Raw genomic sequence first — 27050 nt, 5'->3', positions numbered from 1 at the left:
CACTTCCTGTAGGTCAGTACAGGAAATCCCACAGGGCAAGGGTCTAGGCTAGAGGCAAGGACTAGCATTAAACCAAGTAGCTTAAACTATATCCACTCATGTGGCTGCCATTTTCTGTTCGTTTTCTAATGTTTCAGTGCTAGAAGACAGAGGTAACCTAATTATGTGGAAACACATTTGGTTTATTTTTTATTTTTTATTTTTTAAAATTTTTATTTATTTATGATAGTCACACAGAAAGAGAGAGAGAGAGGCAGAGACATAGGCAGAGGGAGAAGCAGGCTCCATGCACCGGGAGCCCGATGTGGGATTCGATCCCAGGTCTCCAGGATCGCGCCCTGGGCCAAAGGCAGGCGCTAAACCGCTGTGCCACCCAGGGATCCCACACATTTGGTTTAAATAAATTTCAAAGAAAAATAAGATGACTGACATTAATGTTATTTTTAGTATTATTATACTTAGGACAATTAGTCATGATGCTATTTTCTGCCATGTATTCTAATTAGTATTACTTTGACATAGCTGGACCAGTTTTGCTTTTTCCCTTTGCTTTGTTAATCTTTCAGTATCCTTAAGTAGCAGTCAGTAAGGCTTGTTGGAGTTCTTAAGGGGGCCTCTTAGATAACACCCTTCATCTTGCCTGAGGGCTAAGGTGAGAGTAAGACAACAGAATAAAACAGATGAGAGTTCAAAATACTACCTTTATGACTCATAAAGGCTCAGTTGGAGGATATATTTAATCACACTTTCCCACCCACTTATCAGCTGCGCTGGACCAAGGCTGACTCTCTATGAGTGGAGGAGGGGGTTTGAGATAGGGGGCTTTAGGGGATGACTTGGGGCCACCCTGGAGAAACAGCCAAAAACTCCCCATGAAATAAAAGGGAAGAGTTGAACCGAACACGTCTAGTTTATTCCTCCATCAGATAGGTCACTCCCACAGAGAGCTCACGGGTGTTGACACTAAATAAGCTCCCTTCATCAAGGGTAGAGAAGCGTTCCCTTTAACTGTGTAAACAGTTTTTCTAGATGTTTTATACAGTTTAATTCTGTTTATATACTGACTCAATTATACTCTCAACTAGAGACAAGGTCGTAGATTCAAAACAACTGTAGGACTTCTTTTATCTCATGTCATCCCCTCTTCTGCCTCATCCTTATCCTTATAGACTGAATCTCGTCCCTGGGCTCAGGCTTCTTGAGGTCATCCTCTATATTTATTTAAATCATTTAATTATTATTAAATCTTATATTTAATCCTACTCAGTGGGTTTGTAGCTTGTCATGTACCAGTGATTTTATATTCATTATCCCATTTAATCTACAACAAACCTGGGGAAGAAGATATTCTCATTTCTAGATGCAGAAACTTCAGAGAGGGTAATTCATCCAAGGCTGAAAAGAGACTAAGTATTAAAATAGGATTCAAACCTGTGTCTCTGTACTCTAAAGCTGAAGGAAACTGGTAACTCCAAGTCTTAGCAGTAGTGAAGAACAGGGTTGAATTGGAGATGAAATGTATCCACCTTGACTTGTGAAATGAGTAAGTTCATATAGGTCTTTGATTGAGGCGGATATGGGAAAGAACAGAGTGAGACACTGAACTCCCTGAAAAGGTGGAGGGAAGGTAAGAGAAAACGAATTTACATTAAAAAAAAAAAAAAAAAAGATTGTAAGTAATCTCTACACCCAACGTGGAGCTTGAACTCACAACCCCAAGATTAAGAGTTGCACGCTCCGCCGACTGAACCAGCCAGGTGCCTCATTTACATTTTGAATATAGGCATTTGTCCTCCTGGTTGGACTCTACACGGAGAGGAGTTAAAGCTGCCTAGGCTGCAAGGTTAATTTTTCTAGCTTTCCTGCACGCATGGACTTGGAAAGGCTTGATTTTCCTTTGGGTGGGAGCCCTGGGGCAGAGAGATGGTTAGGTGTGTATATAGTTGAGCAGTTTGTTGACCTACTGTTCTTAGCTGTTGGCCCTCAAAGGTGTCCTTTCTCCTAAGACACCTCTTCCCTTTCCTGTTTTCTTTCTCCAGTCCAGGAAGCCGGCAGGAGTGGAGTGCATGGCAACCTGTACTGCTAAGAACTCTTAATGGTTCCATGGTCAACAAGAGCTTCTCTGTTGTTGATGGAGGAGAAAGAAAAGAAAGTGTGTATTCTATTTTTTTTTTCTTACCTGTTTCTGAGGATCCATGGTTTCTTGACCATCTTTGTCTCTAGAACAGAATGCTTTCCTGCATTTTCTTGTTGGTGGATAATGCCATATACCTTGTCTTATTTTCTTCTCTGGAAGTGGTGTGTGCCCCCACCCCCAAACCACTAACTTAAAATTAAGACAACTAGTCATTCAAATTCCATCTCACTATAGCAGTGCACTAGAAATAGTCATCATAGACTATTTCAAATACATACAAGTACAAATAGATTCTGTACCATGTGCACAGCAACTTGCTTTTTGATTCAAGAGAAACTTACAAGTGTTAAAGCTCAGGGATGGTGTGCTGGTATATTTATAATGACCAGTTTTCTTTTTGCTCACTTATCTGGATACCTGATAAGAATAATGACCAAGAATTATGGGCAAAACCCTAAGCCTGTGGTGTGTGAATGACCAAATATTTGGCTGAGACTTGTAGGATCTAGCTGTGATTTATTGGCCTATTATGTGGTTTGAGACTGAGTTATATCACAAAATCCTTAGTTCTAAGAGGAGTGGCAAAAAAGATTTTAGGACATTATTAATAATATTTCTGAAATATTTAGGGTTTTGCATAGCAGGGTGTCATATGGCCAGATTCTGGTACAATTGGTAATTCTAATTGGCCTTTGTTGATTTACTCATTTCTCCCATTAACGTTAAAAAGCAAAATAAATGGAAAAGAAAAGCAATAAAAATCCATTCTTTTCGTTTCCTCACTGCTCAAAGAAACTATACGATAAATACTTAGGAAATTTAACGTGATCTTAAATTCTGTCAATAAATGTGAAAAAGAAAAAAAAAACCACGTTTGATTGATTTCTCTCACTTTGCATCTGTCTCCTTTACAAACAAACTGGAAACAATGACACAATTCTATTTTATTGATTTCTTTCTTGGCTGGAATGATGAAGGAGTCCATCAGTCATTTCTTTAAATTGTGTCTTTGAGATGTCTGTGTTGCTCATGGAGTACTTAAGAGTTTTGTCCTTGAACTGATTGCCAAACAGGGACTCATTTGCAGACTTCAATAGAAATATGTAACCCACATATCCTTGAGTTTGGCAAGACCACTGAAAAAGTGCTCACATGTTATATACAATTTATTTTCTTATAAGGCACCTTAGTGCCATGTCATAGATTGAAACAGGCAAGGTGATTCTAGCCAAGAACATAAACATTATTAAAGCTAACCGGGGATGGAGAAATTTAGTTTATATTTAGCTTGAAAGAGTCACCAAAGAGTAGTTTGTCACAATTTTCTTTGTGTAATTACAAATTTCTTTGTGTAATTACAATTTTCTTTGTGTGATAAGCAAAGTGGGGGAAAAATCCTTTAGCTTGGCAGAAGTACCCTCATCACCTTTTCTATTAATAGCTCATATTTTTTGAGAGCTAACTGTAGGCTAGCCCTTGTGCTAAATGCAGTGGTATACTGGTAAATATTGAACAATCACTCTCAAAAAAAAAAAAAAAAAAAAAAAAAAAAGAAAGAAAGAAAGAGAAAAGAAAACACAGTTTTTTCATTTTTGGCATCTGCCAATTTTCTGTGGTGCGAATATTCCCACTATAGCCAGTTGTGAGCCATGAATGTGATGTAATTGAAAGGGGAGTTGGAAATAGATGCTACTGATTGGCTTTTGTGAATTAATAGGAGTGAACTTCAGCCTGTCACTGGCTAAATGTCTTATTTGTACTGAACTCTCACAGCAACTCTATGAGTTAGGTGTCATAACAGCCTCATTTCAAAGATGAGAACACTGAAGCACCGAGAAGTGAATTTCACCAAGAAGTGAACTTATCCATGTTACATGGCTGGCAAGTAGGATAGCCAGGATGTGCTCATGACAGTCTGGCTCCAGAGTCTTAACCACAAGTCCATATTACCTGCAGCCCATGTACTGGTTTCATCTCCAGTTCAGATACTTGGTGGAGAGTATTGTTTAGGAATATGAGGTTGTTGAGTGTGAAAATTATAAAGTGGAAAATATTGCATTAATCTATTATGTAAGTTCATCTCTATAAATTATTTAAGATTAATGGCTATGAGGGACCATCAGTTGGGGGCTAAAATAATGTGCACATGGGGAAATATCTTTAAGAGTAAGTGAAAACCATCTCAAGGCAGAGTGTTTGAGTAGAAAGATGGAAGATGGGGAGACCCTGTGGATGGATGTTGACAACGAGGTCAGTCCGTCAGCAGGGGCTGATACCTCTGGCTGGGCACAGGATGTTTACAGATTGGGTTAAAATTACAGTGCTGATTGTATCATTATAGTGGTTTCACATGTGCATAGGAGAGCGTGTCTTCCTATTTTGAATGTATTTAGTTTCACCAATGGTAACCCATTTCTAGCATCTTTTATGCCAATTAAAAGACACTAATTTCACCAATGAAAACCAAAACCATTTTCAACATTTGTTAAGCCAATTGTGAAAACCTCTGGTATGTTGATCAGAGACAATGGTAGCTGAAGGCTTGTAGTAGTTGCCTCTGATTAAGTAAATGGTGGTTGACAACCCCTGGAGTGTGAATTTCCATTCAGGGCAACTGTAGTTACAGTGTAGTTTAAACTAACAATGTATAATACCATGCTGAAACCAAATAGAGTTGCGAGGGACATATCCTTCATCCTAAGATATTTAAATATTTTGAATGTTCTTTCTAATCACAGGGCATCATTACTCCTTCCCTCTCAAGAGTGGCTCCAAGATTACAGAGACAAAATCAAAGCTTTCCTTTCTCTATGGTGCAAGATTACAAACAAGGGCAGAATGTACTTTTGTTAAGTAGACATGGGTGGAGACAGTCTGGTTTAATAGAAATACACTTGTAGTCATTGTGTATGGTTAAACCATAGAACTTTCTAAAGGGATAGATATCCATTTTTCTGGCATGTAAACTTTGTTTCACTGAAAAATGAACTGAAAGAAATACTAGAAAAAAGTAGAAAATAAATCCCCAGAAACCTCTATGTAGTTCCTTGTTTTTCATTTCTTTAAAATTCAGTGTGGCAAATATTGCTCATGACTTGAAGACCAAATGAAATGCACTTGAAACTCTGCCTACTATTAAGTCTTTTTCTTTTAATTTTGTGTGTCAGTTCAGACAAATTGATGGCTTATCTCACTAAGGTGAGAAAAACAGATAAAGAGAATAGACAATTACACTTCCTAACCAACCTGCAAAATAAAGTATTTATGGAAACTAGGGTTCTTAATTAGGTAGAGGCCATGGACAAATGAGTTTATGAAGGGCCACTTGAAAATTAGGATTACACGGGCAGCCCCGCTGGCTCAGCGGTTTAGCGCCACCTTCAGCCCAGGGCGAGATCCCGGGATCAAGTTCCTTGGTCGGGCTCTCTGCATGGAGCCTGCCTGTCTCTACTTCTCTCTCTCTCTCTGTGTCTTTCATGAATAAATAAATAAAATCTTAAAAAAAAAAAAAAGAAAATTAGGATTGCAAACACATCTGAATTTTTACATTGTTCAGGGTAGATCTTAATTGGGATCTCAAATAACTCAATTATAGAAATTTTTGTCAAGTTCCTTAGGAGGGATTAGATATGAGGTGATGATTTTGTTGATACCTGTGTCCTAGAGAAGAGGGCTCAAAATTTGATGTGTAATATTTTAAAGACAGATTTTAATGAATGGGTTACTGACTTTCATGGTAGACTGCTTATGCCTGGAATAATTCTATGCTTTCTGACTGTCATATCTTTGAATATATTTCCCCTGTCTGCATTGTCTTATCCTTGCTCTCTCCCTGACTTCTCCAATCTGAAATATGTTGTCTGTGTTTGTGTGTGTGTGTGTGTGTGTGTGTGTGTGTGTGCTAAATCTGGGATTTCCTCAGCCATTGGTATGGGAAGTCAGGGAGGAGATTTGGATCTGGATCCATTTGGGTCTTTGTGGTAGGTTTAGAAGGACAGATCCAACTGCAAGTGCTGGGAAGTGGATAAGGATGACAAGTTAAAATGGTATTGGTGAGGGGGGCAATTAAAAGAGAATGGCTCATAAAATGCAGATAAGAAGGATGCAGCCCTTGTACACACCAGGCCTCCTTTTCCATGCCAAGCATAGCCATTGCTAACTGATTGTGACATCCTTTCCTCCAGAAACTGGACCATGGCCTTGGACTTCTTTTCAACAGACTGTCCTAGGGGGCCAGTACACTTAAACGAATGATATTTGTGCTCTAATTTGGTGACTCATCAGGAGGATAACAAATCGCAGTTCAGGCAGTATCTGGAACAGCAGTCAAACAGGCCAGAGACATTGTTGGAGTAGGCTGTTAGCTACTAACTGGCCTGGAGCTCCAGTCCTTTGAAGAGTGACAAGCAAAGCATAAAGCACTCGGTTGTGAAGGGACGGTGATGTGGGCAGGTCACCAAAATGGGGAACAGGACAGAATCCTAGAACTATCAAGTGGGACTAGGCCTCAAGAAAAAAGAAAAGTCCTGTTACTGGGACTGGGGGGAACAAGATCAAAGCTGAGTTAACTGCCGGGAAAGCTTCATGTTGTTCCCTGGAATAATGGGACAGAAAGGGGAGACAGAAAAACAATCTTTATTGGGCGCTTGTTGTGTGCCAGGGACTATTTGATGCTTTACAGACCTGATCTTATTTCAGAAGCAGCTTCTATAATCTCTTCTGCCTAAGAGTAGATTTCTCCCTGGGCTGGACCCAGGCTGAACTGCAGAGGCCTAGGGTCAGGCCAGAGCCATCACTTGACACCTATCTTTGTTACTTGTCTTTTAAAATTCCCAACTAAATTTTAAGCTCTTGATGGAAGACATGGGACCTACTGCTTCTTTGTATTCTTCCCAGGGTCCTCTTGCCTTAAGTACTTAGTAAATATTTATTAATTGATTACCATATCCAGGTATGTGCAGCATCTGCTTTGCAAGAAACATATTTCTGGGTTCTGAGTCTCAAAACAGATCTCTGTGAGACCACATCTTAATTGTTCTTGCACTGTGGTCTTGTGTGGTCACTGAATGAACAGGTAACAACAGTGAGAAATGAAGTCTGGATCTAAATATGTTGTAAGCGAATTGGTCAGAATTCACTCAGTGGGGTCCTCTCCATACTGAATCTCTACGTGAGGAGGAGTCTGGGCTGAAAAGTATGAAAACCAGAAAGGAAATACAGTCCAGAATTCTTTGAACTTCTCTCAGTTGGGGGTTCACAGTCCCAGGATATGTCCACCAAACCCCCTGTGCACCTCAGCATGCCTTTTGTCCTGAGATTTTTGTAGTACTTACCTATGTCTCTGAGTCAAGCCCAAGAGAGTTAAAATACTGTTAAAATACAGCCAGTATCTGGAAGATTTAAATTAAATCACTATCACTCCTCTGTTTTGCAAAATGAAGATTATGACATTCTGGGGCTTGAGTGAGTCAGTTTGTTAAGCATTGGACTCTTGATATTAGCTGAGGTCTTGATCTCAGGGGTGTGAGCTCATGTCCTGTGTTTGGTTCCATGCTGGGTGTTGAATACTACTTAAAAAAAAAGAAAAAGAAAAAAAAAAGATTATGACATTCTTTCTGTTAGGGGTGTCAGGTTAAGCTTGATATGGCAAAAATAATTTGAGAAGAAACTTGCGTCTAAGTAAAAAGTAACTAATCCTAAAGACAGGCCCAATCAGCCTTTCTCAATATGGGCCAACTCCCTTTAGATATTTGTGATGGATGCTGAGACATGTAAGTGAAACAGCATGGTCTTTAGAGGTGGTTATATTTTTATTTTGTCACCTATTTGGGGAAGGAATAAACCTCTCTGATTTTTGGTTTCTTCATCTTTAAAATGAGGACAATGCCTGCCTGCATGCATATTTTTTATGAGGATTTCAGAGAATGCTCACAAACTATGCAGCATGTAGTAGGTGCCCAATAAACTGTGGATGTTATTACTAAACTTTTGTTTTATTTTGTTTCTAAAGATTTTATTTATTTATTCATGAGAGACACACAGAGAGAGGCAGAGACATAGGCAGAGAGAGAAGCAAGCTCCTCGCAGGGAGCCTGATGCAGGACTCGATCCCTGGACCTGGGATCATGCCCTGAGCCGAAGGCAGATGTTCAACCATTGAGCCACCCAGGCATCCCTATTGCTAAACTTTTGATTGGCTTTTGTAAAAAGTAGGCGATGAGCCCAGTCTTAATTTTTATTCTTTTATTCTTTTCTGACTTCTCCTCTATCCAATAAACAAGCCAACAAAATATAAAGTCACTGTGGATGTATCTTTTTTTTTTTTGTATCTTCATTCATTGGATATAGAAGTATTTGTCATTTATTATTTTGTCACTCAGGCGACACATACCATAATGTATGTGCAAATGTAAAAACATGAAGTACATGCTAAGAGTTAAAGCATTTAATAAAGACCATTAGGAAATTCACAATAGAGAGATGAGGGCAAGGTGAATCTTTGATGTACAGAAGCTATAGAAAGAAGTAAACATGAATTCTAAAATGCAAGTATTGAGGATATCTTCCTACTGCAACCCCATCACTGTCATGTTCTTCCTTCAAAATTACAGTTTTGGGTATTTGTTCTAGCTTTCAGTTATCTTTCAATTCTAAGTGATATACTTGTTTAGAAGCAGTCTCTTACATCTATTAGGCAACTGAGGCAGATCAGTGAGATGGACTAAGGCAGTTCCAACTCATTACAATCTTGGTACACATTTTTAAATTTTTTTAGAGAGAGTGGAAGAGTGCATGTGTGCACATGTGACTGGTGGGTGGGGAGGGACAGAGGGAGAGAGAATCCTAAGCAGGCTCCACACCCAGCATGAAACCCAATGCAGGGCTCAATCTCATGACCCTGAGACCATGACCTGAGCTGAAATCAAGAGTACAACACTTAACTGACTGAGCCATCCAGGTGTCCCCACATTTTAAATTTAAATTAAAATTTTACGTTTTACTTGAAAGAAAAAAGAAACTCATGATAAAAGGGAGCTTGCTGGGCAGCCCCGGTGGCTCAGCAGTTTAGCGCCGCCTTCGGTCCAGGGCATGATCCTGGGGACCCGGGATCGAGTTCCACATCAGGCTCCCTGAATGGAGCCTGCTTCTCCCTCTGCCTATGTCTCTGCCTCTCTCTCTCTCTCTCTCTCTCTGTGTCTCTCATGAATAAATAAGTAAAATCTTAAAAAACAAAAGGGAGCTTGCTATGTTATATGTATGTGTGTGGCTCTAGAACTGTTTAATATTTGCAAAAATATTTTTACAAGCTCAGTTCCAGTTACTATAATCACGACAATAATTTTTCACACCCTGGCACCTATTAAATTAGCAACAAGGTTCTTTTCTTGAGCCATTATTCAAATGGATTCTGTCTGCATTCAAATTAATCTCAAGATCATAGAAATTAACAATGGGAGAGGTACGTTAAATCACGTAGTCCATTTGTTTGCTAGGGGAGAGGAGAATTGATCTTTACATCATAATCTCTAGTGCTTTGTCCAATCTGTTTTAAATGTCTTGAATACGTGTTATTCTGATTCTGGGTGGTCATCTCATCAAATGCCAGGGGAAATTCTTTTTCACAGTCTACTGGAATATGTATGGATTTTCTGATGCTTTGCAATTTGCCAGTGCTCAGAGCTGCCAGGAACCAGGCAATGTATTTTCTAGAGGAGTAGGAGTGCACGTGCACACACGCACTCGTGTGTGTGTGTGTATGTGTGTATGTGTATGTGCTTTGAAGAGGGTTGGGTAGATCATGTGAGGAAGAGAGAGAGACAAAAAAAGGGCAACTTGAAGGGCGCCTGGGTGGCTCAGTGGTTGAGTGTCTGCCTTTGGCTCAGGTCATGGTCCTGGGGTCCCGGATCCAGTCCCACATTGGGTTTCCTGCCGGGAGTCCACCTCTCCCTCTGCCTATGTCTCTGCCTCTCTCTGTGTGTCTCTCATGAATAAATAAACAAAATCTTAAAAAAAAAAGAGGGCAACTTGAGAAGAATGATACATTTGATTATATTTGAGATCTGGCAGTTATTTGCCTTTACTTAGTAATGCCCTGCGTGACTTGGGGAATTGAAGGGAGAAGTAGTCATAGTCACTAAGCCAAGGGAGGCAATGAAAAATGTGGGTGGGTCTGATGCCAATTTGAGGGGTAATTAATGAAATTTTGTGGTCAGTCATCTAAAAGCCAACGAAAAAATTATATGACTTAAGGTTATATACTTTATAAATCTTACACGTGGGTAGTTTAACTTACAGGCTCTAAAGTAGAAAGTCAGAGACTGGACATTCCAAAGTTAGCTATTTTTCTTTCTTTACAAATTCACTTGCAGCATTCCAATTAGATAGATAAATAGATGACAGATAAAATAGGCATCTATATTCATCATTCAGTTCAAGAAACAGAACATTAGTACAATGAATCCTTCCTTGATTGTTGTTTTATTTAACTCAAATGAGATAAAAGGCATGAATCACTTTGTTAGGGCACAACAAAACAAAACCAAATTTTATGATCTTATTACAACGTATTTGTTATTCAAATTAAACATGCTTAATAGAAGCTGGAGAAGGAGTTGGTGCAGTAGAACGGACATGAAAAGCATGAAGATCCCTTCCTTCAGAATCTCATGGACTGTAAGGATCATAAAGGACTTTAAATTCATTCACCCTCTGCTATGCTGCTCGAATTTCCACTTGAAAATCCAGGACAAGTATTTGTTCAACTCCTGCTTGAAAACCTTCTGTGGTGGAAAAAATCATTAGCATGCATGGCTTTGGTAATAATGGCTTGAATAATGGCTTTATTTCCTTTAGACTCAAACCCTGCGTCCTCAACATGTCCACACATGGGTCCTACACTTTTTATTTATTTATTTATTCATGAGAGACACAGAGAGGCAGAGATATAGGCAGAGGAAGAAGCAGGCTCCCTGTGGGAAGCCCAGTGTGAGACTCGATCCCAGGACTCAGATCACAACTGAGCCACCCAGGTGCCCTTGGATCCTACACTTAGGGCTATACAGAACTAATCTATTACGACAGTTCCTTGCAGATTTGAACACCGTTGTCATTCCCCTTCCTTCAACCCTCTAGTGTTCCCACCCCAGTTTCTTCAGCTAATTCACTACTTCCTAGACATTGTCACCCCCTCTGCTTGGTTTACACATAACTATCTTAAGTGGTGGCTCCAGGCAAACCCATTCTTTTTTTTTAAAAAATCTATTTAAATTCAGTTTGCCAACATATAGTATAACACCCAGTGCTCATCCCATCAAGTGCTCTCCTTAGTGCCCGTTACCCAGTTACCCCATCCCCTCACCCACCTCCCCTTCCGCAACCCTTTGTTTGTTTCAGGCAAACCCATTCTTCACAATCTTTCTGACACATATTCCTTCAGTGCCTGAGATGTAACAGAGGCTTAATATGTACCTGCTAACGATGAACAGAGCCTAGTCAATCCTACGGCACATTTATCTAGTATTGTAAACTTTAGCCTACAAAACCAAATTTTCCTCAATATCTCCCATATTGTTCTCTTCTTGAATCTCAGTCCTCATTAGAAGAAAAGGTGAAAACACCACCTTTGCCTCCAAATCCTTCAATCTCTCAGGAGCTGATCCATCTTTTTTCTTATCAAAAGCCAAAAGCACAGCAAGAATTACTTCAAGCCTTCCTCTCTTCCACCTACTCTTCAAAAACAGGAAAGCAGCTTGTATTAAACATGCATAGAATTCTCTCTGCCAGCTAAAATGTATTGACTCTGCCCTATGCACAAACTACAGAGCCCTCCTATAATCTTTAGAGGACATGGCATAGATGTGACAGCAGTGGTGCGGTGGTTCTACTCCTCAGGATACTACTAGGGTGAGAGAAGTCCTTGTGCAAAGTAGGCAAAGGGCCCCCACTGGTTGGTTCACACACAAGCCCTCTCTGTCCCTGTCCTCTGGGTGGCCCTGTTCTCTTTTCCACTGGGCACCTGTGTGGGCTCACAGTCAGATAAGCCAGCAAATAAGCTGATTGATAGTAGAAAATAAAAAAAATCTTGGAAACTCTTTCTGGTTTAAAGGATGATGTTATGAACAGAAACAAACCAAATGCTAAGAATTATTTTAAGGGGAACGAGCCAAGTGAATTTGTGTAAATACGGTCATGCCTGCCAACCAAATCCACTTTGCTCAGACATGTGCAATTTTACATGGAAAAATACTTTCAGAATCCTTACAGGAGGAGGAAGGCTTATAATTTGAAAGTGGACTGGCTGTGGTTCCTGATGCTGTTGAGTCCACCTGTGCAAGAGCACTAGCCTTGCCCGTTGTGTGGGGCTGCACAGACAGAAGGTGGAGGAGCCACCTCAGCAGGCTGGCTGGTGCTTGATGGTCCCAGACTCTTAAGCCCAGATATTTGTTTGGAGATGAAAAGCTGAGCTCAGAAGGAAGTGGAGAGTGCTGGAAGAAAGAATTAGCACATCCCTCCTAGGGAGGCCAAATGTTAGATCAATCCTGTCTTCCAGCCGCTGAGCGGACTGCAGGGAATGAGATGTTAATTTATGTGCATTGCCATCAGGAGACTGGGAAGCAAGTTTTGCAATCTGTCTGCCTAACTCTCAAGCTGATGCAGCTGCTCTGTAGTATTGGGGCTCCAGTCAGGTGCAAACCCCTCCACTGCAGTGGCCACCTATGGGATCAGCAGACCAAGCCTTATTTCCTAACTTTTCTTTTCCCTGCCATCACTCCCCACTATTTCTTCTTCTCTCTCCTTGTACAGGTCTGAGATGCTCTGGTGGTAGGATAATAAGGAAAACTTTGCATCCACATAGAGCAATTGATAACTGACTGAAAATGCTTTCCTCCAACCTGCAGGGAAACAGTGAGTGTGTGAAAAAGAAATAGGTTTATCTCATGTGGTTTTGAAGAGGCCATTAGGAACCATAGAAAAACAATACCCAGCTTGGCAATGCTGGAAAGTTGACTTTGCAGTTTGTTTATGACATTTTTTTTTCTCAAGAAAAGCCTACAGTCTTTTTTGAGGAGGGGGTTGGAGAAGAGGTTATGGAACCATCAGCAAGAAAACCAGAATTCACCCCCTAGCAATATGAATAATTGGAAATTCTTAAATGGAAATTGGCATGGTTACAGATGACATAACATTTGTTGATGTAAAATGGGATGTCCCCAGAGGCATAGATTGCTTTAATTGTTCCCATTCCAGAGCTTTTATGAGCCCAGGAATAAGCTGTATTTTGTAGTATCTTTGTGGCAGGTGCCCTGGATAGCAACAAAGATATGTTTACTAAAGTTCTCTTTCCAGACAGAGCCTGAAGGCTCACAGAGCAGTGCTTTGTATTGCATCGCAAGCGTGCTATGCCAAAGTTAATTTCCATTTGCTTTTTGTTTGTGTTCTGTCACATGCAGGACACCCTGTAGGATTTAGCCATGTGCTTGACCTTGAGACGTTCTCTTTTTATTTTCTGATTTATTTCCTCAGCTCTGCAAGTGTTTCGTACTCAGAGGTGCTGGGAGGGATGATTACATGGTCAGGCTTTTGAAGGGGAGAATGGGAAGTGTTCTTGGTCCAGTGTGTAGAAAGGTCAGACTAAGAAGATCAAGTGAGGGGACTCATTCTGGTAGAGTCTCTTATACTGAGGGCTCTTGCCAACCTCTAAGAGTTTGGAAAAATGTTATGGCCCTGGGTCATGGAGGAGAGGTTTGTGTCATTTCTGAGGCTCGTTCTTGATGTCAATCTGCCGTGGTTCACTGATTATTAAACAGAATCATAGATGAGAGTCCTATTTCAAGGGGCTATCTTTGCACTGTATCCAAATTTATATTTGCTAACTTCTAAGCCTACAGACCACATTTCAGTAGAAATCATCTTTGAGTGTACTGTATCCATTTTTAATGGGCACTTGTTTTCTCAGTAAGGTATTTTGCACAGTGCTCTGGCACAGCAGTGAAAACACTCCTGGATTTTGAGAAGGGCAACCTACTTCCACGGCTCCTCCCTGGGCACAGGCTTCAGCAAGGACTGGTCCCTCTGTGAGGTCTGGATACCATGCCTTTCACTCTTACCCACTCTCTTTGCATTGCTGCAGTTATCACCACACTGACTCTTTTATCTCACTGAGATGACTATGCTCAGGGCTTTCGGCCACTCTGGTCTCCACTGCTTGATCTATCCAGGCTGCGTTTTATGACTTACCCCTTCACTCAACACTCTCCTGAAAACAGGCAAAGAGATCCCTCTCCTTATTGAGCTTATATTCTAGTTGGGAGATAGAGAGTTAAAAAAAATAAGTAAAAAAGAAAACCAAGCAACATACATAGATATATGTAATGTATATGGGAGTGCTAGTGTAGCATTAGATCTTGTGATCCTGTGCTACCCCTCTTGCCTTCTGAAGAGCTCTGCCAGGAACTATACCTTCTTTCTGGGTAGCCCTGAAACCTAGGCTTCCTTATCATTCTGGGAATTTCTATGAGAGTCCCCCAGAGAAACTGAGTAAAGGGAGAAATTGTGCTGAAGATGGAGAACTGTTTCAGCAATGGCATAGAAAGAGATTGGTATAGTAATCTGAAAATCTGGGCCTTTGACTTCATCCAAATCCCTGTATTTGATTTGGGTTGATTGGCCTAATTAATTGTAGCACTGAAATGTTGTGCTCATTACTATTCACTTCCGAAAGAAGTGGACATACATATAAAAAAAAAATCTATGCTGTACTTTGCTATTTAAGTAAATGTTTACAAACATAATCTCATTTTAGCCTCCTCACAAGGGCCTTGGGTGGCAGACGTAGCAGACAAGCAAGCATCTTCCCCGTGACAGTACCATACCCAGAAATTCTAGCCCTACTGTGTTTCCATGAGCAAGTTAACTTAAATTCTCATAGCCTGTTTCTTCATCTCTAAAATGGGGACACTACTACTTATCTTGCACAGTTCAGGGGAGGGAGGTCTTTTTTTTTTTAATTTTATTTATTTATTTATTTGTTTGTTTGTTTGTTTATTTATTTATTTATTTATTTATTTATTTATTTATTATAGTCACACAGAGAGAGAGAGAGGCAGAGACACAGGCAGAGGGAGAAGCAGGCTCCATGCATCGGGAGCCTGATGTGAGACTCGATCCTGGGTCTCCAGGATTGTGCCCTGGGCCAAAGGCAGGCGCTAAACTGCTGCGCCACCCAGGGATCCCAGGGGAGGGAGGTCTTAATGAAAAAAATGCTGCATGACAGCTATTATTATAATATTGCTATTTACAGTTGAAAAACTGAGGTTCACAGAGCAGACTGCATAACAAAAATTTGTCAACACGAGCCAAAGGCACAGTGTCCTTTTAATAAAAATACACTGTTTCTGAGAAATTGCTTTATGATTTAAAAGGTAAAGAAAAAAAAAGGAAAAGGCTGAGCTCCATATTTAGGGTCCCTGGCAGGCTCCCCAATTATTGGCAAGGTTGGTGTCTGGACGTCAGGACCCTCCAGCAGGAGGAGAAGCCTTAGGTAACAGGAATGGAGGCAGTGGCCCTGAGAGGGGCATGTTTCTCTTTTTGGTAGGAAATGTGATGAGAGGTATAATGCATCCTCCATTTAAAGCAGATAGACAGGGGTGCCTGGTGGCTCAGTCTGTGAGGTGTCTGCCTTTGGCTCAGGTCATGATCTGAGGGTCCTGGGATTGAGCCCCACTTTGGGCTCCCTGCTCAGTGGGAAGTCTACTTCTCCCTCTCCTTCTTCCCTGCCCCTGCTCATGCATGCACATACTCTCTCTCAAATAAATAAATAAAATAAAATAAATAAATTCATCTTCATAACAAAACTATTACTCCCATTTGATATGCAGGACACTGAGGCACAAAGAAATTAAATAACTTACCCAAGGTCATATGGTAAGTGGTAGATAGACCCAGGATCCAAACCCAGACAGCCCAGCAACAGGGCCCATTTTCTTAATCACACCACCATTCTAACTCTTGATGAGCAGAAAAGCTGATCAGAGATGTGGTCTTTCAAGATAGGAGAGTCACAGCTCCAGCTGGACTCCTAGAGGCTACCTTTCTTTATACAAGGGGAAGGAGGCTTTCTCTACCAACACAGAGGGATGCTTGGCTTTGTGATAGTATAGGAACTACATTTCAGTTGCATTTAAAGAGGCAAAGGTTCTTCTTAACCTTTTTGACTTTTGTTATTGTGTGTGAAGAGGAGGAATTGGGGTGGGTGTTGGGGACATTGGGGAGCTGGGAGAGAGAGAGAGAGAATGGGAATATAAGTAGAGGAAATTCTAGTTCAGTGTTTTGGATATTCAGCCAGACTCTTTGTTCATTCCCAGAAGGTGATCACTGCCAAAGCTTGCTTCTATGTGCCCAAATCTGCTTGTTACCAAGTCTGGACTGTTACTTTTGTTCTACATTGCTTCAGACACAACCAGAATCTCCAAATAATTTTTTTTTATCATATTGTGGTAAAAACACTTCACATGAGATCTGCCCTCTTAATCTTTAAGTGTGCAGTGCAGTATTGTTAACTACAGGTACAGTGCCATGCAGCAGATCTCTAGAACTTGTTCATCTTGTGTAACTACAACTTCATGCCCACTGAACAGCATCTCCCTGTTTCTCCCTCCTCTAGCACCTGGCAGTCATGACCCAAATAATTTTAAGGTGTCTGAAATGGTAATGAACAGAGTCTGGTGCTGAGATCATTTGAGGTTTCCATCTCCAAATTACCTAGACAAAACTTTGATGCCAAGTTTTAGCAGATGTAGTTGTAATTATTACCCAAAAGAAAGTGTTGTATATTTCTGGTATTTCTAGAAAGACATTAAAACAATTTCTATGTTTAGATTTTTAAAAAACTGATGGCAATTTCTCTTATAAACTTTTCCACATGGTGCTCTTTTGGTATCCTATGTTTGCCAGTGAATATAATGCCTATAATGGGGTCGGAAGGAATTCCATGAAAGGTGAGTATTGATAAGATTCATGATATGAGACAGTTGACAGGGCACTGGTAATTCAGATTTGCTAGGCTGGATTGACAGAAATGACCTGGTGAAAACAGCATGTAGCTATTGTTTCCAATAGATTTTGTTTCTAACCAGTATTTAGTGAGTAGTCCCTACAGCCAATTGTATATTGGCTTTTGGACCCAGGAACTCAAGCTCATTTTTCTCTCCCTAAAAGCACTATCATTTCCAGAGGGCAGCGCATGTTAGAAACCTGTTCCTGGGGCTGCTTTGTCAGGAGAGGGAGATATAGTAAGAGGCTGTCTTGAACAAACAAAGACATCCTTGACAATGACGATTTATCTTGCTACCTGCAACATGCCCTTTGGTTTGATAGCTGCCTGGGCTGGCTGGGATTATTTATCTTGAGCACACACTGATATATGGAAGTGTGCTTCTGGCAGGCTTCCTTCCTTTCTTCCTTTCCTGCCTGGCTGGTCTCCTCCATTCATTCTTCCATATCAGATGGCTGTCAGCCAGCGTGGTCCTGGGAATTAGAGGGGAGGGCAAGTGCCTAGAAGTATCTTAGGAGAAATGATCTTCTTTGCAAGCAGAACTTGATCTAGTTTCTTTCTTTCTTTTTTTTTTTTTTCCCTGTCAGTGGAGCCTTGGGAAATAAGATGCCCAGGAGCTCAAGCTTCTAGCAGGTGCAAGGAATGTGGGACTGTGCATCTTTCCAGCAGTGATCTTATTCAAGTAGACCCTTTTCTTCTTCTGCCTTCCTTTTTCTTTTTTTCAAGGATTCTATTTATTTTATTTTTTCATGAGAGGCACAGAGAGAGAGAGAGAGAGAGAGAGGCAGAGATACTGGCAGAGGGAGAAGCAGGCTCCATGCAGGGAGCCTGACTCAGGACTCGATCCCGGGTCTCCAGGATCAGGCCTGGGCTGAAGGCGGCACTAAACCCCTGGGCCACCGGAGCTGCCCTTCTGCCTTCTTAAAGAAAGGTTTCCTTCCTTTCTTTCTGCTTGGGCTTGTTCCGGGTGACACTAACATGTGACAGTTGCAGGAGAACCTTTCGCAGCAGCTCTCCTCCATTTGTGCTTCAGAAAAAGGCTGCTCCCTCTGTTAAGAATCTTGCCTCCCCTTTACCCTTGACTAACTCCTGCTGGTTGTTTATACATTCAGCTCAGGCATGACCTTTTCTCAGCATTGCTTGCCCAATTTCCCATCTTAGACTGTATAGGGTTTTTTTTTCAGGGCCCTGGAAAGCTGGAAAAACAGTTATTATTCAGGATTCCTGGGCATTGCCTCGGATATCTTCCCCCACTCCTAACACAAGTCTACAGCACACACACACACACACACACACACACACACACACACACACTGTACCCTCCAAAGAGGATGTGGTCATATCCTTCCTGATTTAGTTCACAAATCAGGCAAGCCTGGTACCTGCGAGTGGAATCAGACTCACAAGAAATGGGAGTTGTTCTCAAAAGACTTTTACCTGAAAGGATTTAACGAAGCTATTATTTCCGGTAGGGTGGGTGAGTTAAAGAACCAGCATGGTTCTTTAAAATACTGAAGGGGGTAGAATACTGAAGGACTAGTGACAGCAGGAAGGGACGAGGCTCAGGAATGAAGGTAGTTGAGCCTTGAGAGAGATGGTGCTGAACAGTAGGGCTGACCCATGGCAGCTGTGGCTGCAGAGAAATGCAGCCTCTGCTCAAAGTCTAGTAAGGGAGGTGGTGGGGTTGGGGAGAAGAAATTCATCTATCGTCCAAGATGGAAGATGGCCCACTTCTGGGGTACAGCACAAGGCAGAGAAGCTGTGGAGAGTACAGGGTTTATGGGGCAGGGATACAGGGTAGCCAGCATACAAACATTTCTTTTGTTCTTTGAACCCCTTTGGCAGTCTGAAAAGCTAACGGATCCTTTTTCAAAATAATGTTCCTAAATACAAAAGAATAGACATGGGTTGACAAAGGAAACCAATTATATTGAAGTAAAGCTATCAAAATACTAGAAAAAAAAACCTGATACAATAATATATATGCTGATTAACACACGAGACTAAAAACATCTAGTGGCAGATCCAATAGTTGCCAAACTTTCTAAATAATGATAGATGTAGATGATATTTTAAGACAGCTGTAAGAGTTGAAATGAGTATGGATAAATCTGTAATTTTTTATTGATGATAAAGTCTTAGGTTCTTCGAACACCACCATACTTTGTTGTCTACATTTATAGTTGAGGGAAATGCTAGATATCAGTTGAGTAGAGTTTAGTGTTATAGATCAATATATACTTTTCCCCATCTAAGTTTACAGACCTATGAATTCTTTTTTTTATTTATGATAGTCACAGAGAGAGAGAGAGAGGCAGAGACACAGGCAGAGGGAGAAGCAGGCTCCATGCACCGGGAGCCCGACGTGGGACTCGATCCCGGGTCTCCAGGATCGCGCCCTGGGCCAAAGGCAGGCGCTAAACCACTGCGCCACCCAGGGATCCCCAGACCTATGAATTCTATCCAAGGTTCCTTAAGGGCCTGAAGATACCGGGTTAAGAACCCTTGCCTTGATTATAAGTGCAGGAATGTTAAATTTTAGTGGAGTGATATAAGCCTGAGTTTGAGAGGACAGCGGTATAGCCAGGATCCAGCTTCTTCACTGTAGTAAGACCTTCCCCAGCAGTGTCCAAATGTCCTAAAACTCCACACTAAGAATGATGCATTTACTCATTTCTCTGGTCAGCATCTACCTCTGTAAGTAGTATATTGTTGGCTGTGCTAGAATGTAAACTTCATGAGGACATGAATTTTTAGTAACTTCTTGTTAAAGTATTGTGTGTGTGTGTGTGTGTGTGTGTGTGTGTTCATCAAGTGTATGGCTTGATGAATTTTCAGAAACTGAACATATTGGCATAAGAAGAACCTGCATCATTACCAGCATCCCAGAAGCCTCCCTCAGGTACCCTTCTTGACATTTCCCTTAAAGGTAGCTATTATCCTGCTTTTAACAACATAGTTTGGCCTGTTCTTAGTCTTTTTTATAAGCAGAATAATGCACTCTATACTCTTTTGTATCTTAATTCTTTCTTTCCACATTTTACTTGTACGATTCACCCATATCTTTTTATGGAGGTGTAGATTACTCATCTCATTGCTGTATAGTATCCCATTGTGTGAATATACCATAATTTATCCATTCTGCTGTTAACAGGGATTTGGATAGTTTTGTGTTTTTGGCTTATGTAAATAATACTTATTATAAACATTCTAGCACATGCCTTTGATGAACATACTAAAATATTTCTGTTGTGTATATAATTAGAAGTGGAATTGCAAGGTCATAGGTCTGAGTATGTTCAGCTTCAGTAGATATTGTCGGTTTTCCAAAGTGATTGTGATGGCTTATACTTCCACCAGTTCTCATTGCTCCAAATCCTCACCAACCCATAGTCTTTTTCATTTTAGTTATTTGGGTGGTTGTATAGTGATAGTCCATTGTGATTTTAATCAGCGTTTTCCTGGTGACTAAGGAAAAAGAGTACTTTTTCACTCTGGTATTGGCTATTTGGATATCCTCTTAATGAAGTATCTGTGCAAGTTTTTGTCTTTTTTCCTAATTTCTGTCTTTAGATACCTTGAGCAAATTAGTTAATTACTTTCAGTTTCTTCATTTGCTAAATTAGGATGCTAATAGAACCAATTTATTGGTGGTGGCATGAGGATTAAGAGTTATAGGCATGTAAAATGTTTAGGCTAGTGCCTACTGCCTGGCCTGTGGTAAGTGCTCAATAATTTGTGATGGTTATTATTAGTTAGTCACTAATGCAGTACATAGATGGGTAGTCCATCTATGTTTCTTGTGTAACTGAATTTGAAACATATCACTGTAACAACATTGTAATCTGTTAATATTGGCTACATCTGGGTGGGAAGCTCAGTGGCTTGGGGATGGGATGAAGGAAACTTATTTTTATTCTCTTTTGATCTTTGTACTGTGTGAATGTATTTCTTGTTAAAAACATAAAGTTAACATCCAAAAAGCATAGCTGAAATAGAAATAATTTGGAGTTAGGTTGAATCATGAGTTATATGACCTATGATGCTATAGGGGTGACCAGGAAGTGTATGGAGAATGGGCATGGGGTGGTAAGAGGGGGAAACCTTTTAAAGATACAGATTTGGTTAGGAAAATGTGATGTCAAGGTATTAATATAAAAGTTACGAATAGGAAGGAGAAGTAAATTATTCACATAGCATTAGTATTTGAGTGTTCCCAGAGTTTAATGAGATGAGATATAAATTTAATGTTGGGAAATAAAAAAATATCAGAAGACAGAAATGAGATGAATAGAATGCTTTAGTCATGTCCAGTCTAGTCTCTCGAAGTCCCAGAAGTGTGAAAAAAAATATTTTGGCACAGGTTTCCTGAGGATGGAAGTACACATCTGTGAGTCTCTTGGGGTTTTGTTATGTAAAAAAAGGTACTTGTCTCTCTTGGCCAATTTTATGTTGCGTTTATCCATGGTAAGTCACCTTTGACTGATCTAGGAGAAGTAACAGAACCCTGTGTACGTTTTAAAATTATTATTATTGATAACAATACTGATAATGTCTTAATTTGCATAACGTATTATTAAATACATGTTCTTATTTGCTCTCCACCCTAACCCCTGAGGAAGATAGCTCCCTTTTATGGACGAACTAAGTCGCAGAGGGGCTAACGGGAATGTGGGAGCCAGGACTAAAAGTTAGGTTAGTAATGGAAATAACCCAAAGTACAACCCATGTGGTGACTGTTATGCATGCCTGTGACAAGGTGTAAGGGTTGAGATGAGGAGGAACGCTGATGAGATATTTAAGTGGAGAATACTGACTGGAGAATAATGAGAATAATGATTAGAGATGTTTGAAGTGAAGAATTCAGTGACTGCCACTATCAGGGGGATGGTTGTTGTGTCCTGTCATGTACTATTCCTCTAGACTGTCAATTCTGAGCTTTGGTGATGTCCCAGAACAGTGACTTTGAACCGATATTCAATTTAGTGACTTTTCACATGGTTCTACTTTCCATTTAGATGGCATAACCCTAGGTATTTGGATTTACTTAAACTTATTTGGATTTACTTAGACTTATTGAATAGACCTGGGAAACAAATTCAATGTCACCTAGAACAACCTCCTTATAATTTTATAAATGAGGTAACTAAGACCCAGAGAGGCAAAGTGACTTACCCAATACCGCAAAGCTGTCTATTGTAGAGGATTGCATGAAATAAACTGGAGGAGATTAAGAGGGCAGAATTGACTTTCAATAGGGAAGATTTTTTTTAGAAGTTGATTAAGTTGAGTTTTAATGGAGGTGAAAGTTCTGGTAGATCTATGGAAAGAGAATTTTACCTATCTAGCTACTGGATAACCATGGCAGATAGTGGCTACACGGTTATTGTAGCTATGGATCCATAAGGTCTTTAGACATAGCACTCACTGATACACCTTCAACTCCACACTCCATTCCTGAACCAGTGACGAAAATAGAAGCTCATCCTAAAAGTACATGGCGTATGTAGTAAGCAGAATACTAAGATGGCCCCCAAGATTCCTGTCCCTCCCTTTTACATATTCTTTTTATACACTCTTTATAATCTCCTCCCCCTTGACTATGGACAGGTCTGTGCATGTGATGGAATTCACTCCTCTGATTGGGTTGCATTACATGACAAGTATGAAAGAATTTTGCAGCTGTAATCTCACATTAGCTGATTTTGAATGAGTTTAAAGGAATATTATTCTGGATAGCCCTTTCTTAATCAGTGAGAGTTATTCAGAAGACACGGAGATTCAAAGTAGTAGAGATTGTCCTCCTGGCTTTGAAGTAAGCCTGTGTTTTGAGAAACCTACATGGCTAGATCCTGGAGCTAGATCTCTAGGAGCTGAGAGCGACCTCTGGCTGTAGCCAGGAAGAAAACAGGGACTTCCGTCCTACAATTACAAGGAAATGAATTTTACTCACCACCTGAATGAGCTTGGAAGACCCCACGCTCCTCATTAGACCACATGCCCACCTGACACACTGAGACCTGGTAAGACTCTGAGCAGAGGACCCAGTTAGGCTGTGCCTAGACTTCTAACATAAACTATGAGATAATAAATTGTTGTTGTTAAAAAATAATTCCTCATCTAGGTAGGTACCACTTTCCTGGAAGGTCTCCAAGTCCAGGAGCATAAATTCAGGCAAGAACAGCTCTTTGGGGGATACTTTATTTACTCTTGGGTGTCAGGGCTGATGTGTTTTCATAGTATAACCTATACAGGCCAGTAGCAACAGATTTTCAGATCCATTGGCTTATAATAATTTTTATGAATCGTTCTGCAGAGGAATAGTTTCTAGGCAGTCAAATCAAGCTTTGTTAAGAAGCTTTACTTTAGAGAAGATAATATTCCTGGAAACCTACCAGAGATTCAAAGTGGGTCTTATCCTCCTGGATATTGGATTTCTTATTTTAAAACAAAATCTTTGCTTGCTTGAAAAAAAAAAAGTCTTTCTAATATAGAAGGAAGCATACTGGCGTTTTTCTTCTCTGTTGCTTTATTTTCTAGATTACCTCTTAATTCTTTCCTGTACTAGCAAAACAGGAAATACTGAATAGCATTCACTTCTATTTGGTGCAAGGCTTCCCAGGAGAAGAGGACTTAGACCTTTGGAAGCGACTGGTCTCTTTCTTCCCATGAGACAATGCCTCTTTGTTGCATGGGGCTCTCTTAATCACCTGCATTTATGGTGGTTCCCTTGCTGCATGGCTTATATTTCACAGTTTTGGGTCCATCTGTTGTGAGGGGAAAGAATAGGATTGGCAAAGTTCTTGCTCAGGAAGGGCCACTTGGTGGAATTTACTTGCTACACTTCTAGTACACAAATTCTTTATTTCAATTCTCAGTCGTGGCTAAATACTTGTAAAGAAAAAATTGTTCTAATAATCTTTAGCTGTATCCTCCAGATAGTCTAGATTTTATGACTATTCAGCACAAATAAAAATGGCTGAAAGGGGCACATTGGTAGCTCTCAGTTGCTTAAGCATCTGACTCTTGATTCAGCTCTGGTCATAATCTCAGGGTCATGAGATCGAGCTTGTGTAGGGCTCCATACTCAGTGTGGAGTCTGCTTGAGGCTCTCCCTCCCTCTTCCTCTGCCCCCTCCCTGCTGTCATGTGTGTGTATGCACTCTCTTTAAAATACATACATACATACAATCTTTAAAAAATGGCTGACAAACTTCCTACTTTGTATGTAGCACAGAAGGAGACTTTAAGGAATCATGTCTGCTGTCAAGGGAGCCCTAAAATGTGGGGGTGCTGTTTGTTTCTACAGCAGAGAGTGTCTAGGTTTCCCTGAGAGCAGCATGCTATGAGGGGTAGAGGGAGAAGTGAGAACATCGCCTCTGAGGAAACATGCCAGATCAGTTCAAGTGCCTTTGAAATTCGGAAATAAACCTCTGACTGGGGGTCCCTGCAAAGGGACTCAGGAAAGCAGAACAATACTGGACTGGGATTCCATTCTTTGCTGTTACCAACCGAATATGTAACTTTGGCCAGTTCATAGAGTTGTTCTAAGCCTCAGTGTCCTCAGGTGTAAGAGTGGGTCTTTCTGTTAGAGTTCTTGGTCGACAAGGAGCAGAAACTAGCTGTCACCACCTTAAGCAGAAACAGATTGTTTGGAAGGTGCTGGGCTGCTCACGGAACCTGCAGAGGCTTGAGACCCAGGCTGGAAAAGGGCAGGAAGCAGAGCAGGTCTGTCTGAAGTCTGTGGAGCAGGAGTCCCTGCTGCAGTAGTGAAGGTCCCAGGACCCTGGGATCATAACCTGAGTTGAAGGCAGATGCTTAATCAACTGAGTAACCCAGGCACCCCTGGATATTTAGTTTAAAAGAAAAAAAAGCAATGGGCCTTTCTAGTCTTTCTATTCTGGAACAGTTTCTCTTCTGGAATACATGCTTTATTCAGTAGAGTTTCAATTTGACTGAAATTAATACACTTGCTACCAACTTCAAGTTTGAAATGTTTAATACAGTTTTAATTTTATCACAATAATATAAGTAAGGTGAAGAAGGCTCTAGGCTTGACATACTTGACATTTGAATCTAACTTTGCGGGATCCCTGGGTGGCGCAGCGGTTTGGCGCCTGCCTTTGGCCCAGGGTGTGATCCTGGAGACCCGGGATCGAATCCCACATCGGGCTCCCGGCATGGAGCCTGCTTCTCTCTCTGCCTGTCTCTCTTTCTCTCCCTCTCTCTGTGACTCATAAAAAAAAAAAAAAATGAATCGAACTTTGCAAGACAATTTACTAGGCGAGGAAAGTATTTGCTATGGTTTTTCAGGTCTATCTGGATATGTTTGTTGTTGCAGGGCAGTAATGAGCATCCCTAGGAGGGGCAAAATCCATGTTTGAAGTTGCATTTTTATTTTCTATTTTATTGAAATAGATTCTCTAGGTCAAAGTCCTTTCAACTTATATTTTCACTGTGCTGGCCATATATTTAGCCGTAATTACTAGGAATTATGATTTAGAAAATATTTATATGGAAATACACTGCCACTGAACACATCGGAGCCTTTTTGTGATTTTGAAAGTCAGAAGAAACTTAATTTAGAGAAGTACCAGTTTTAAGGAACCAAATTTTGCGTCACTCATTCAGTTTAGTGCATTTTAATCACTTGAAAGCTTAACCATTTCAGATCTTTCCTTTCCTTTCCTTTCCTTTCCTTTCCTTTCCTTTCCTTTCCTTTCCTTTCCTTTCCTTTCCTTCCCTTCCCTTCCCTTCCCTTCCCTTCCCTTCCCCTTCCCTCCTTCCCTCCTTCCCTCCTTCCCTCCTTCCCTCCTTCCCTCCTTCCCTCCTTCCCTCCTTCCCTCCTTCCCTCCTTCCCTCCTTCCTTCCTTCCTTCCTTCCTTCCTTCCTTCCTTCCTTCCTTCCTGTTTTTTAGAGAGAGTGAGAGCAAGCAAATATGCACATGACTGGGGGGGGGGGGATGGGGACAGAGGGAGAGAGAGAATCTCAAGCAGACTCCACACTGAGTGCAGAGCCTGACATGCAGCTCTCAGTCTTATGACCTGAGTTGAAATCAAGAGTCAAACACTTAACTGGCTGAACCCCTAGGTGCCCCCAGATCCTTTTCCTAATCTAAAAATGACAGAATAATTGTGTGCTGTTGCAAGGATGTTTTTCATCCACATATTCAGATTTTTTTTTATATTCAGATATTTTAATTAGCAAATATCAAGTAGACACAAAGTTTTTTTTTTTTTCATGCTAGGAGATGGGTGAGGATTGCAATAAAAAGCCACAATCTTGGCTTTACAGTCAAGTTTAGGAGACCATGGATTATCTGTGTTTCTATATATCTAGCACTCTCAAGCAGCACTACCCTTCCAATTATCAGTGACCAGGGTGAGCTGTGGAAATGGGGTTCTATTGTTTTCTATCAGATTCCCCAGGGAGTATCTCCCATAGGCACATACTGCCATGTGATGGAGAGCCCACATAATCCCCATGGGAATGATATGTCAGAGGTGGTTAGCTATAGCCCAAAGTTCATGTTCCTCTTTCTATAGTACACACTTGTCTCTGCTAAGTAGCTACCCAGCTGGGGCTAAATTTCCCAGCCCTTCTTGCATATAAGTATGGCCAAGTAACTATTTCTCACTAATAGAGCATGAATGGATATGATGTGTGTGTCACTTCCTGACCACAGTGTTTTAGAAGCAGGGATGCTTCTTTCATTCCGTGCTTCTTCTTTCCTCTTCTGCTGCCTGGATGCAGGTAACTATATTTGAATATGGTGGAGCCAAAGGATAGAACCATTGTGAAGAGTGCTACCTGTCAGTTAGGAACATCCACCTTATATTCTTACCTGAGCAAAAAATAAATT

At 40.8% G+C, this 27050-nt stretch overlaps 1 protein-coding gene across 20 annotated transcripts in view; it reads left to right on the top strand.

Annotated features, from left to right (window-relative positions):
* The window catches only part of RASGEF1B (RasGEF domain family member 1B), a 545064-nt gene that overhangs the window by 52094 nt on the left and 465920 nt on the right, over positions 1-27050 (top strand). For 9 of the 20 annotated variants that reach the window (XM_072809893.1, XM_072809892.1, XM_072809882.1 and 6 more), the window contains one exon: positions 2040-2152. The exons of the other annotated variants lie outside the window; for them this stretch is intronic. In XM_072809893.1, coding sequence (XP_072665994.1) covers positions 2096-2152 — 57 coding nt within the window. In that variant the 5' untranslated portion in view covers positions 2040-2095. Of the gene's footprint in view, positions 1-2039; positions 2153-27050 lie in introns of those variants that run through there. 20 annotated transcript variants of the gene reach the window in all.

The sequence above is a fragment of the Canis lupus genome, chromosome 33 (genome assembly GCF_048164855.1).
Source record: "Canis lupus baileyi chromosome 33, mCanLup2.hap1, whole genome shotgun sequence".
NCBI classification, from domain to species: domain Eukaryota; kingdom Metazoa; phylum Chordata; class Mammalia; order Carnivora; family Canidae; genus Canis; species Canis lupus.
The sequence above is the reverse complement of the archived record's forward strand: the minus strand, read 5'-3'. Positions and strand labels throughout refer to the sequence as shown.